Source organism: Lepidochelys kempii, chromosome 4 (assembly GCF_965140265.1).
Source record: "Lepidochelys kempii isolate rLepKem1 chromosome 4, rLepKem1.hap2, whole genome shotgun sequence".
Classification (NCBI taxonomy): domain Eukaryota; kingdom Metazoa; phylum Chordata; order Testudines; family Cheloniidae; genus Lepidochelys; species Lepidochelys kempii.
The window spans coordinates 126,996,256-127,008,291 of NC_133259.1; the positions used below are offsets into that span (position 1 = coordinate 126,996,256).

The 12,036-nt window shown below is 39.5% G+C and overlaps 1 protein-coding gene across 8 annotated transcripts in view; it reads right to left on the reverse strand.

The window, feature by feature from the left end:
• Positions 1–12,036, reverse strand: part of ST3GAL5 (ST3 beta-galactoside alpha-2,3-sialyltransferase 5) — a 68,898-nt gene that overhangs the window by 22,552 nt on the left and 34,310 nt on the right. For 6 of the 8 annotated variants that reach the window (XM_073342849.1, XM_073342845.1, XM_073342843.1 and 3 more), the window contains one exon: positions 3,072–10,767. The exons of the other annotated variants lie outside the window; for them this stretch is intronic. In XM_073342849.1, the coding sequence (XP_073198950.1) occupies positions 10,504–10,767 (264 nt within the window). In that variant the 3' untranslated portion in view covers positions 3,072–10,503. Of the gene's footprint in view, positions 1–3,071; positions 10,768–12,036 lie in introns of those variants that run through there. 8 annotated transcript variants of the gene reach the window in all.

Below are 12,036 nucleotides of genomic sequence, written 5' to 3' on the forward strand. Positions count from 1 at the left end.
ATAAAGGAGGAGATACCCAGTGAATTGAGGGATGCCCTGATTGTCACCCAAGAAAGGGGATAAAGTGGATTGTGGAAATTATCGTGGTATCTCCCTCCTAGCCATTGCAGGCAAAGTGCTGGCGCGGATCCTTGCAACCCACCTTCTACCCCTGTCAGAAGAAATTTTACCGGAGTCACAGAGTGGTTTCTGAACAAGTCATGGAACTGTGGATATGATCTTCACAGCACAGCATCGCAGGAATAAAAGTTGCAGGAATACATTAAAAATAGCTTTATATGTGTACATTATGTAATATTTTTAGCTAATATGAATATTTCCCTGAAATTAGTATCTAAAGAAATCCATTATTTCACAAAAGCATCTGGCTTTAAAATAAATTATGCCAAAACTAAAATGGTAGCTATACATTTACCAGACTCTGAGAAGTCATACTTATAGAAAACATTTAGTTACTAATGGGCAGCCAATTCAGGTCTCAAAACAACCTAGAAAAGTTGTATGATTTAAGTATTAAACCACTACTTCAGCAAACAAAACAAGATTCGGAGTGCTGAGGGAAGTATGCAATTTCTTGGTACGGAAGAACAGCCACAATCAAATTAACATTTTACCAAGGACATTTTTTTTTGTTTTAAAATATTCCTCTAATTATCCCACATAAAACTCTAGCAGGAATACAGAGAATGTTGTTGAAATTTATATGGAATAAGAGTGCATTAAACCTGGGTAGTCTAGCTTTTCCAAATACTATATGGTACTAGCAAGCCGGCCGGCAGAGTGGGGGTGCTCTAATCTCGCCATATACTGAGTCATTATTGAACAAGAAAACTGTTGCAATGTAAATATTGTGACGTTTCACTCCATATTCTTTATGAAAATATGCTTATGACATCAATATGACATAACTGAGATGTACTTTATGCAAAATGGGTCTTGTAAAAGTATCATTGGAAAGGTTATGATTTACTCAATGTGATTATCCAGTTTGTATGCCTGTATCATTTCTGTATCTGAAGTTAGGAAAAATAACTGTGTCTGTATTTCAAATGTGTTACTTTGGGTGTCAACCCCAGCCAGCCCTTCAGGTACAACAATGGAAAAGCCAGACAGGACTAATGGGCCGTTAGCAGAGACAATGGACTGTGAAAGAGCTTAGTCTTCCTGAGGCTGCTGGAGACAGCCTACGAGCAATGGCTGCCACAGCCATGCAAAGACCGGGGTCTGAGTCACCTGGTACTGGAGCAATGGCTGCCACAGCCATGCAGAGACCAGGATCAGAGTCACCTGGTACTGGATACCCCCATCCCCTTTTGGAATGCTAGTGGTTTTCCATGAGGAGACAAAGAGTTCCTGCCTTACACAAGAGCTATATAAGGCAGGGGAGTGACATCATCAAGGTGCTCTTCAGCCTCCCCACCCTAAGAGACACTGAAAAAGACCTGGAAGCAAGAATCTCTTATATTCACCTAAAATTAACCTTTTGTAGTTAATACCATTTGTTTTGTTTATTAATTAAACCCAGTTTCTGTAATTTCTAACTGGGCGGTAAGAGAAGTTGTGCATATCTCCATGTTGAGGGAGGGGGCGAATTTCATAAAACCTTTGGGTTTGTACCCCTCTAGAGGGAGTGGGCACCAGAGTGTTGGGGCAAGCCGTTAAGGCTGAATCTTTCCTGAGTGGATCTCTGTCTCTCTGTGGAGCTGGGTGTGGCCCTGCCTGTGTGCTTGACTGGAAGAGGCTTGTGAGCCTAACCCAGCAAAGCCAGGTAAAAAGGAGCCAGTCTGGCATAACAGGCCGACTCGATGGTATCTCAGCACATCAGGTGACACCCAAAAGGGCCCCAAATCGTCACAATTACTAGGTTACCATGGACTACTAAAAAACATGCCCTCTGGAAATTTACACACATCACTTAGCAAAGGCTTCAGGATAGAACTTGGGGGGGAGGACAGGGGAAAGCAGCTCTTTAGTTCTTTTCCTTCATCAATGACACCCATTACAAATAATACCCAAGTCACAAATCAGAGAGTTTTTAAAGACTGGGATAGCCACGGAATACATATGGCTGGCCAACTGTTCACCAAAGAAACTTTTCTAACTTATTTTAAAAATCAAAACTAATTTCAATGGCCCCACTCTCCCATGGTCCCTTCAAGTTAGGCACTAGGTTTCTCAACTTTTCTAAGAAAGTTTTTTTATTCAGAAAGCTAACTTTTAATCGAAGTGATGGCTTCTTGTCAATTAGGAAACAATCTTTGCAGATACTTTTCTAATAAAGTGGTACACATATGTGACAGGTGTAAAGGAATTTGGATAGACAAATTACTACAGAGGAATAGACTTTGATCTGGAAAAAGAGGACCAGAAACCTCAATCTCTACTACAATAAAAGAAAATTTCTTTAAGATACTGTTTCTGTGGCACCTCATATTTGGTATGGATGGATGGATTGAATGGGAATAAGTGTTGGAGAAATTGTAGTGAAAGAGGAGATATTATGCATATATGGTGGACACGTTCATTAAAGTTTCTAAAAAATTATAGATAATTTTCTAACACAAATGGTATTGCAACCAAGATGATGTAACTATTTTGGACCTTATGAATTGGTCACTGCACATGAAGATGTTGATTGCCTAGGGACCAATGATTTAAAGAATATAAGAATGGCCATACTGGGACAGACTAATGGTTCATCTAGCTCAATATGCTGTCTTCCAACAGTGGCCAGTGCCTGATGCTTCAGACGGAATGGGCAGAACAGGCCAATTTTCAAGTGATCCATCCCTTCTTGTTCAGTCCCAGTTTCTGGCAGTCAGAAGTTTAGGCATACCCAGAGCATGGGCTTGAAGCCCTGACCATCTTGGCTAATAGCCATTGATGGACCTATCCTCCAGGGACTTATCTAAATCTTTTTTGAACCTTCTTATACTTTTTTGGCCTTCACATGGCCTGATAACATTCAATATGAGCAAACAAAAGACAGTCCCAACCAGTAATATAAGATTACACACCCACATACACGTGCTTCAACTGATAAAATAATTAAAGCATAGAAATACAGTTAATGTCAATTCAACATTTTATTGAAAACAGACCTTGTCAAACAAACCTGGTTTTACTCTGATGAGATTACAAATTTGATTAAGGTACCTGCACAGAGATAACATACTTCGATTTATGTCAGGCCTTTGACTTTGTACCATGCCACATTCAGATTTAAAAAGTGGCACTAAACAATAACTACAAAGCACATGTTAAATGGATTAAGAGCTGGCTCACTGATAGATCTCAAAAAGTAGTTATCAACGAGGAATCTTCACTGAAGGAGGACATTTCTAATGGAGTTCCGAATGCATTGATACTAGGCTTGACACTATTAAACATTTTCATCAATGATCTGGAAGTAAATATAAAATCACCGCTGATAGTATTTGGGGATGACCAAGATTTCTGGAATGGTAAATGATGAGGGCAGGGCAGTCATGCATAGCAATCTTGATCGCATAGTAAGCTTGGTCCATTCAAAGAAAGTTGGTTTTAATACAGCCAAATGCAAATGAAACGTCTAGGAACAAGGAATGCAGGACCTATCTACAGAACAGGGAACTGCAATCTTGAAATCCATGACTCTGAAAAGGATATAGGGGGTCACAGTGGAGAAGCAACTGGACATGAGTTCCCAGTGCAATGCTGTAGCATAAACAATGTATAAACAGGGAAGTAGCGAGCAGGAATAAGGAGGGGATTTTATATGCTATCAGTGAGACCAATCCTTGAATACTGCATGAAGTTCTGGTGTTGTTTTAAAAAGAATACTGAAAAATTGGAAAGGGTGCAGAAAAGAGCCACAAAAATTATTCAAGGGCTGGAGAAAATGTCTTACAGTGACAGACTTAAAAAGCTCAATCTCTTTAGTTGATCAAAAAGACAGAGGTGACTTGATTACAGTATATAGGTACCTTCACACAGAGAAAATACCAGGTGCTGAAGTGCTCTTTAATCTACCAGACAAAAGGCATAACAAGAACCAATGGCTGGACGCTGAAGCCAGACATATTCAAATAAGAAATTAAGCACAAATTTCTAAACTACCGTGATTAGCAATTGGAACAAAAATTGCCAAGGAAAGTGGTAGATTCTCCATCTCGATGTCTGCACATCAAGACTGGATGCCTTTCTGAAGATATCCTTTAGTCAAACAAGTTACTGCGTTCAGTTACAGGGGTGACTGGTTGAAATTTAATGGCCTATAACACGCAGAAGATCAGACAAGATTACAAAATAGTCCCTTCTGGTCTTAAACTCTATGAATCCAAACAATGTCATAGTCTTGGCACTGCATTTTCTCCACTTTGAGTCTCCTAGTGCAATGCACAAGTACAAACAGTTCATTCATAGAACTTTTCAGGGCACAGTGGCCAAAGCAGCAGGTAATAGCCACATGCCTTTTATGCAAGTGAGGAAAGAATTTGTTGATCCCGTTTTTGCAATGCCGATCTGTAGCCCACTTCCTCTCTTGCCCCCAGCCCTACTTAAATAACAATGACAAGTTACATTATATGGAGATATTGGTATTAGCCCTGCCCACATTACAAAATTCTTAACAGCAGTATTCAGTGCAGGTAGTAGGTGGTACTTTGAACTCACTTTTGATTCCCAATAAATCCTGCAGTTGTGAAGCACATCCTCCACTCAGACTGGGTCTCAGCTGCGAGAAAAACCATGGTCTTCCCAGTTACACAGAGTGTGAACTCTCCAGAGTTTCTTCAAGTTTGTTTTCTTGACCACTTGATTTTCTCCCCTTTGACATTGTACAAAGCACTGGTAAGACCTCATCTGGAATACTATTTACAATGCTGGTCACCCACATTGAAGAATGATGAATTCACACCAGAACAGGTAAAGAAAGTGCTACTTGGAAGATCAAGATAAAGGAGAATATATCTATCAGTGGAGACTAAAAACTTGGCTTGTTCAGACTAGCAAAAAACATAGGCTAACAGGGGATATGAGTACGCTCTGTAAATAGATCGGAGGTAAACAGCAGCAAGGGAGAAAAGCTATTTAAGCTAAAGGGCAATGTTGGCACAATGGATATAAAGTAACAATTATTAAATTTAGGCTGGAAATTAGGTTTTTAGCCATCAGGAGTGGAAGTCTGGAACACAATTATAAAATGGGGTTACCTGTGGTAGCAGGGCAATGGACTTGATGACCCTTGCAGCGCTCTTCCAGTCCTATGTCTTTTGAGCATGCCTGCAAGAAACGTAACAGCCCTGGGCTTTGGAACAATGCATTAACGCTACAGACCAGTTATACCACGGGTTTATCTCCATTACAGTCCAGAAAATTAGAACAGGGCTGAATTTGATCCTCTATCTGGAATATAATGCAGTAAAGAAATAGGCTAAAACTGCTCCCCTTCTAAAAAAGCAGAGATGAGGCTGCTCGTGAAGGGTGAGGGAGCTTGGGTAAGTGCATACATCCATTATTCCTTGAAATGTGTGTTTTGCTTTTCCTCTCCCTCAAACCTCACCTCCCTCCCCGCCACCAAGCCACCTTTGTTTCCCATTTAAAAATGGCACCTGGCCCACCTGCAAGTTAAGAGCAAGGTATTAACTCTTCTTTGCTTTAGCGGTACAGTGTTAGAAAATAACAGGTTAGGGAACAAGTTCTAAAAAGGGTTGTATGGCAATCCAGTTACACAACCCACATCAGAACAGTCCTGTGCTCAGCCAGAGGTAATCAAACAAAGGTAGAGTCAGCATTCGCTTTTCCTTTCTCTGAATGCTCAATTTCCCTTCTTTGGCTTGTCTGGCTACGTGTGGTGCTGCTCCATCGATGTCAGCAGCAACCTGGCGTTCCCCCACCACCACTATATACACATCAGCATTCAATCAGCACGTGAGAATTCTGTTGAGCTCAAGAGGGTCCAAGCTTCTGTCAGAGAAATGATGGCAAAGCACTGCATGGAACTGAGGGAGTTTTCAAAAAAAAAAAATGCAAAAATTATGAGATGTGGAAAGTATTATGGGATGAAGAAAGTGGCATGGTATGAACTTGACCCCTATCTTTAAGAAATCCTGAGACAAGTCACGGCTATTCCACAAAGCATGCAAAAATATCACAAAAGGTATTTTGCCAGACAGTGGCATGAGGCATGCTGGGCTACCTGTGTTGCTCCTAACTTTACATCAACACAAACACTCCCGGTACGTATGCACAGCCAAGTGTGCACATACGAACCCTGGTGGCTGTTCACAGATGTTACTTGTGCCAATCAAACTTCATTGCGTAGGCACAGCCTTAGTTACATAGAAAACAAGGCTTATGCTCTCCAAGATAGTGAGAGTCACTCTCTGGTAAAAGGAGAGCAAAAGGGTAAGGTTCTGGAAAGTCTGCCTTTAGGAAGAGATCCCACTGCTTATGGAACCAGAGGTGCATGCAAAAATCCCTGCTACTGGTGGGAGAGAGAAAGGATGCTACCGACCACCTCTGTGTGGTCTCTGTTGTCACCTCTGAAAGAAGCATAGGTTTCAAGCAACCTCCCTGCCTCACCTGGCTGAAAGACACAAGGCCTGGTGACAAAAGCCACCTCATGCTTCTTTTCTGTGCAGGTCTCTCCTTTCTATGTCAGTTGGTTACCTCTTACTCAAGAGCAGGCTGTCGCACTAAAGTCTAAGTTACCACCCGGCACCCACTGGCAGATGAGATTGGTCTACATTCAGTCTATATACATCTCCAAGTACCTCAAGAGTGGGTCACAATCCCATTTGAATACCATTGGGTTACAGATCTTTCATGGAGACTAAATGCTTTGTAGAGTATTCTCACTCTGTATTTACACTACTCCATTTGCCTGTATTTTACATACATTAGCATTTTACATGTTCATAGCACTGTACAAACTAATCATAAGTTGCACTACCATACAAAAATCCCAAGCTGACATTGGCTTGCCTCCAGATGAAAGCAATCAGGTTACATGCAGGATTCCTGTACATACACACAGCAATGAGATCCATACTCTGCATACACAAAATTGTGAAAACCTTTGAAAGCAAATTGGAATGAGCAACCTCTTGCAAGCCAAAATAATTGAGCTGCTCCTAGGTTTGTCTCTTTTGCTATCTGCTAAATAACCCCCCAAATATGAACTAAACTTAGAATTAAAGACTTTTTTAATAAAATATATTTTTAAATGGACAAGCTAGTGCCCTCTTTAAAAAAGTAGTTTAGAGTAGATTACGGGTCCAAATACTTTAAGATTGAACAGATCATCATGTATATCATGTTTTGCCTTTTTCAGATGACAGATGCTGCAAGGTAACAACCCACCACCATTCAAAGTTGAAAAATTAACAAAGTTCTAGACACCAAAGTAAAGACATATCCAGTTACAATGAAAAAAGCATACAGACTGCACTGATTCTGAATATGCATCTGTGCCTCCTCCCACCTATAATGCTATTATAAAAGGTAAATTCTAATGTGAGTTTACTTTATCTTCACTCACAAATTCTTTAAATTTCAATACACGTGAAACACATGTAAACACATTTAGAACACTAAGGACAGTGCTCCAATAAAGACAAATATATTCTCATCTACATTAGCCTCAAGAAGCTGGAGAGCACATTGGCTGTGAGTAGGGGACCAATTCTCACATACACCAGGGAGATCCAAGAATAACTCTCATGAAATTAATCTTAATCAGGCGTAAGTGAAAAGAAATGAGGCACTATTCCATAAGGTCTCCTCTTTCTAGATTGCCTGCGATCTCATGTCGACTATTAAACTGGATCAGTGAACTCTCTAGCTATATATAATTCTTAATGAAAAAGACAGACTATGTTGTGACCTGTGAAACTACATAAATAGAAAGTGGTTCCATCTCTTTATTGCTTTTCACAGCCTGAATTCCATTGCTGTTTCAGGAATGGTCAAGTCCACATAGGAGTATTCTACATAATACTTACTACTACAGAGAAAAAAGTTTGATCACAGCTGACAAAGTTGGCTGGACTACAGTTTAAGCCCACATTAAAGCATCTGTAGAGCTGATGATAAATGGAAAACCTCAAAGGACACTACTGATTGCTTTAATAATACTTTCATTCTATTAAGTTCACATTTTCAAATTCTTAAGTCATAACAGTGTGAAGTCCTGGTGAACTAACAGTTAATGTACAACAAAACTTTTGGGTAACAGCACTTTGAAAGACTTCAGTGTATTACTGTCCATATGCACATTTTGAACTTTCCCAAACCCTTTCATATTTCAGTAATATTGAATGGAGTTAAGGTAGCTTGCTTTCATCTTAACTATAAGGGGATAATAATCAACCTGTTATATTAAACAAAACACTATCTGTAAAAACTCTTTACATATCAGTAATTTTCAAGTAAACAGTTTTATCTATACTTAAAAGCATACAAAACATGGACTAGAAATTTATTGCTGTTACAAAAATTAGTTTGTTACAAGGAGGAAGTTAGGTTAATATTATTGCTGTTGCACAAATGGAGCCCTGAACACACAGAGTGTGATTTCTAATCATTCACTTTAGGGGATGTGTGGGTGCTTAGGAAAGATGAGGCTCATAGCCACTATCTTGTGTTACACTTTGTGAACTGGCATTGTTTTATTGTCTCTCTACAACCATAGCCAGTGCAACTTCTGCGTTCATACACGATCATCCATTAGACCTACTCTTCACGCCAAGTATGAATACTATATTCCATGCCCACATCCTATTTTCTTGATGCAATTTAACCTGATGCTAATTTTAAAAATATGCCTAGTGTATCTTACCATATGATAAGGAACTAACAGGAACGTTTATCATCTGGAAAGTCAAAAGTGATTCCTGTAATTCATATAATTATGTTTCACCTGTTCACTTCTATTAACTTTCTGATAAGATTTCATGTTCAAATAAAGTATTTTTCACTCGCTCTGAGTAACAGACAGCACTCAAAAGCAAGCAGTCCAATAACCACAACTGTGTTATTTGCAAAAGCAAGCAGTCCAATAACCACAACTGTTATTTGCAAAACAGTTTAGACTTGCTCACAAAAATGCAGTCCTGCTTTCTTTCAATTGCATTGATTTCCGATCATTAGAAAGTACATTTATACAGAAATTTCTAAAAGCAATCTGCACTTAGCAGACATTGTACAGTGCTAGTAGATCATACTACTTCCTCCAAGGCAATTTCTTCTTCGTAAGTTATTTGTGCACACAGAATTGCCAGTTTATTTGGTGGTCTGCAAAGCAAACAATTCCACTCTCTCCCTCCCAATTAAGAAGCATACACCATATTCACAACATAAAAGGGCCACTATCAACTTAAACTATATTTGAGTCTGAATTGTTATTTTACATAATACTGTTGCAAGTTAACACCTATTGTACCACTAAGGAGATTAAATCAAATACTTCCATCCTTTCAATTTGTTTGTAGTCAGTTTCACTGACTACTACACAGTAAGTTTCCATTTCCTTTGTGGGTTTTTCACACAGCAGCAAGGAATAAAACATTTTTATAAAATAGCAAAAGGGCAGGTGTACCCCTAAACACTACTTTTTACCTCCCTCCCCAAAAAGGACTGGAATTCGTGTTGATGCTGTTCCTGTAACAGTGATGTTTAAACTTTGTGACCCAGCCATATTATGACCAGGTGTTTGGGAGCCAGGAATGGGAAAGAGAAGAGTTTAGGCTCAGGTAGATATCTACTGTAGCCTAAATCTGGTTATAACATGGTCAGGTCCAAATGTGTCAAGTGGTTAAGTAGCCAGCATTCTAATCCTAAAGCACTCACATCCGTCAATGATTTAAATACCAGGCATGACTAGATGTGGCATGAATGAACTTACTGTTCAGCTCCGCTGCCACATCAGTTTTGCCCTTTCCTGCTCCCTGCCCACCCCACCCCCAAAATAAGTATCAGCACAGAAAGGGACTAGTTTAAATATTTGTTGAAGGTTACACAAGTGGATGATCTACCACAAAGAATAGTGAACCTGCAAGCAACAAAGCAAATTCACTTAGAAAACACACACCTTTTCTTTTCTTTGTATGCACAGAAGATTCATTTACTGACAAATGGACCCACAAAGGCAACATCACTTCAGTGGGAACAATTCTCCTCTCCCCAGATTAGGCAAAACACACCTAGGTTCGTGAGTGCCCTTCACATATAAAACCCTTAAATTTTCTGTTTTCCTTCAGACAGCTTAAAATATGACATATTTTAAATGAATCTCTCTAAACTCAAAACTGTATTGATAATTACCCACTAAAGTATGCAAGGTAAAAACCTGGACTCAAAATAAATTAAAAAATACAACGAATTCAACTGGACACTAAAAAGCAACAGAAATACAAAGAACAGAGATTCTTCCAAGTCTTTGTGGGATGAGAGCACTGAAAGGGTCATTGCTAGCAAGGCTGCAGGAACCTCTAATCCAGTCTGTGCTCTCAGTTCCAGTCATTAGCTTGGTTTTTTGCAGAATTCACACTCTATTCCTCCACTGAGGTCTTTCACAATCCCTTCTTTGATCAGTTTTTGTAGGAATTTTGTTTCAGTTGTCACATTATGCATAGTTTGTCCTTCCATTGCAGCCATGCAGAGATTGTCATAGTAGTGCAAAGGTGTGTTGGGTTGATGGAGGTCATATCCAAATCCTGCTAAACTCACTTCATCACATAAATGTGTGGCCAGAACAACTGCAGTGACCCCAATAGTGGGAACATTCTAGAAAGAAAAATAAACATTTACAATACAACATCTCTCTCCTTGATCAGTTTTCACAGAGTCTTAGAAACTAGGGGTGGAAGAGACCTCTAGAGGTCACGTAGACCACTACCCTGCACTGAGGCAAGACCAAGTATAGCTAGACCATCCCTGCTGTGTTTGTCTAACCTATTCTTAAAAACCTCCAATGACAGGGATACCAAAACCATCCTTGGAAGCCTCTTCTACTACTTATTTATCCTTATAGTTAGAAATTTTTTTTTTAACATCTAACCTAAATCTTCCTTGCTTCCGCTTAAGTCAACTACTTTTTGTATGGACACGGAAAACAACAGATCATGGTCCTCTTTAAAACAGCTCTTTACAACATGTTTGAAGACTTCTTTTCTCAAGACTATACATGCCCCCCCTCCCTTTTTAACCTTTCCTCATAGATCAGATTTTCCAAACTTTGTATCATTTTTGTTGCTCCATTCTGAACTCTCACCCATTTGTCCACCTCTTTCTTACAGTGCGGTGACCAGAACTGAACATAGTACTCGAGTTGAGTACTCACCAATAGTACTCGAGTTGAGTACTCACCAATGCTAAATAGAGTGGGACAATTACCTGACATACTACAATCCATATATAAGACATCCCAGAATGATATTAGCCTTTTTAGCACTGCATCACATTTGCAGACTGTTGAGTCATACTCAATTTGAGAACTACTGTACGATAATCCTCAGATCTTTTTAGGCAGTTCTACCACCTACCCAGTTATTCCCCATTTTGTAGTTGTGCATTAGATTTTTTTTTTTTTTGCATCCTAGGAGTAGTAATTTGCACTTGTCTTATTGAATCTCATCTTATTGATCTTAGACCGCTTTTCCAATTTGTCAAGGTCTTTCTGAATTCTAATCCTGTCTTCTGAAGTGCTAGCAACCTCTTCCCATCATGGTGTCACCCACAAATTTTAGAAGCACATTCTTCACCCCATTATCCAAGTCATCAGTGAAAATATTGAACAGTACTAGGTCCTGTCTGCATCAACAATGAAAGGAAACAGAAGTTAATGAATGAAGCATGAATCCACAGCTGCGGGCCCTTCCAACCCTGATATTCTATGAGTCTATGAAGTAGGGGTTACCAAATGAAATTAATAGGCAGCAGGTTTAAAACAAAAAAAAAAAGGAGGTATTTCTTCACACAACGCACAGTCCACCTGCCGAACTCTTTGCCAGAGGATGTTGTGAAGGCCAAGACTATAACAGGGTTCAAAAAAGA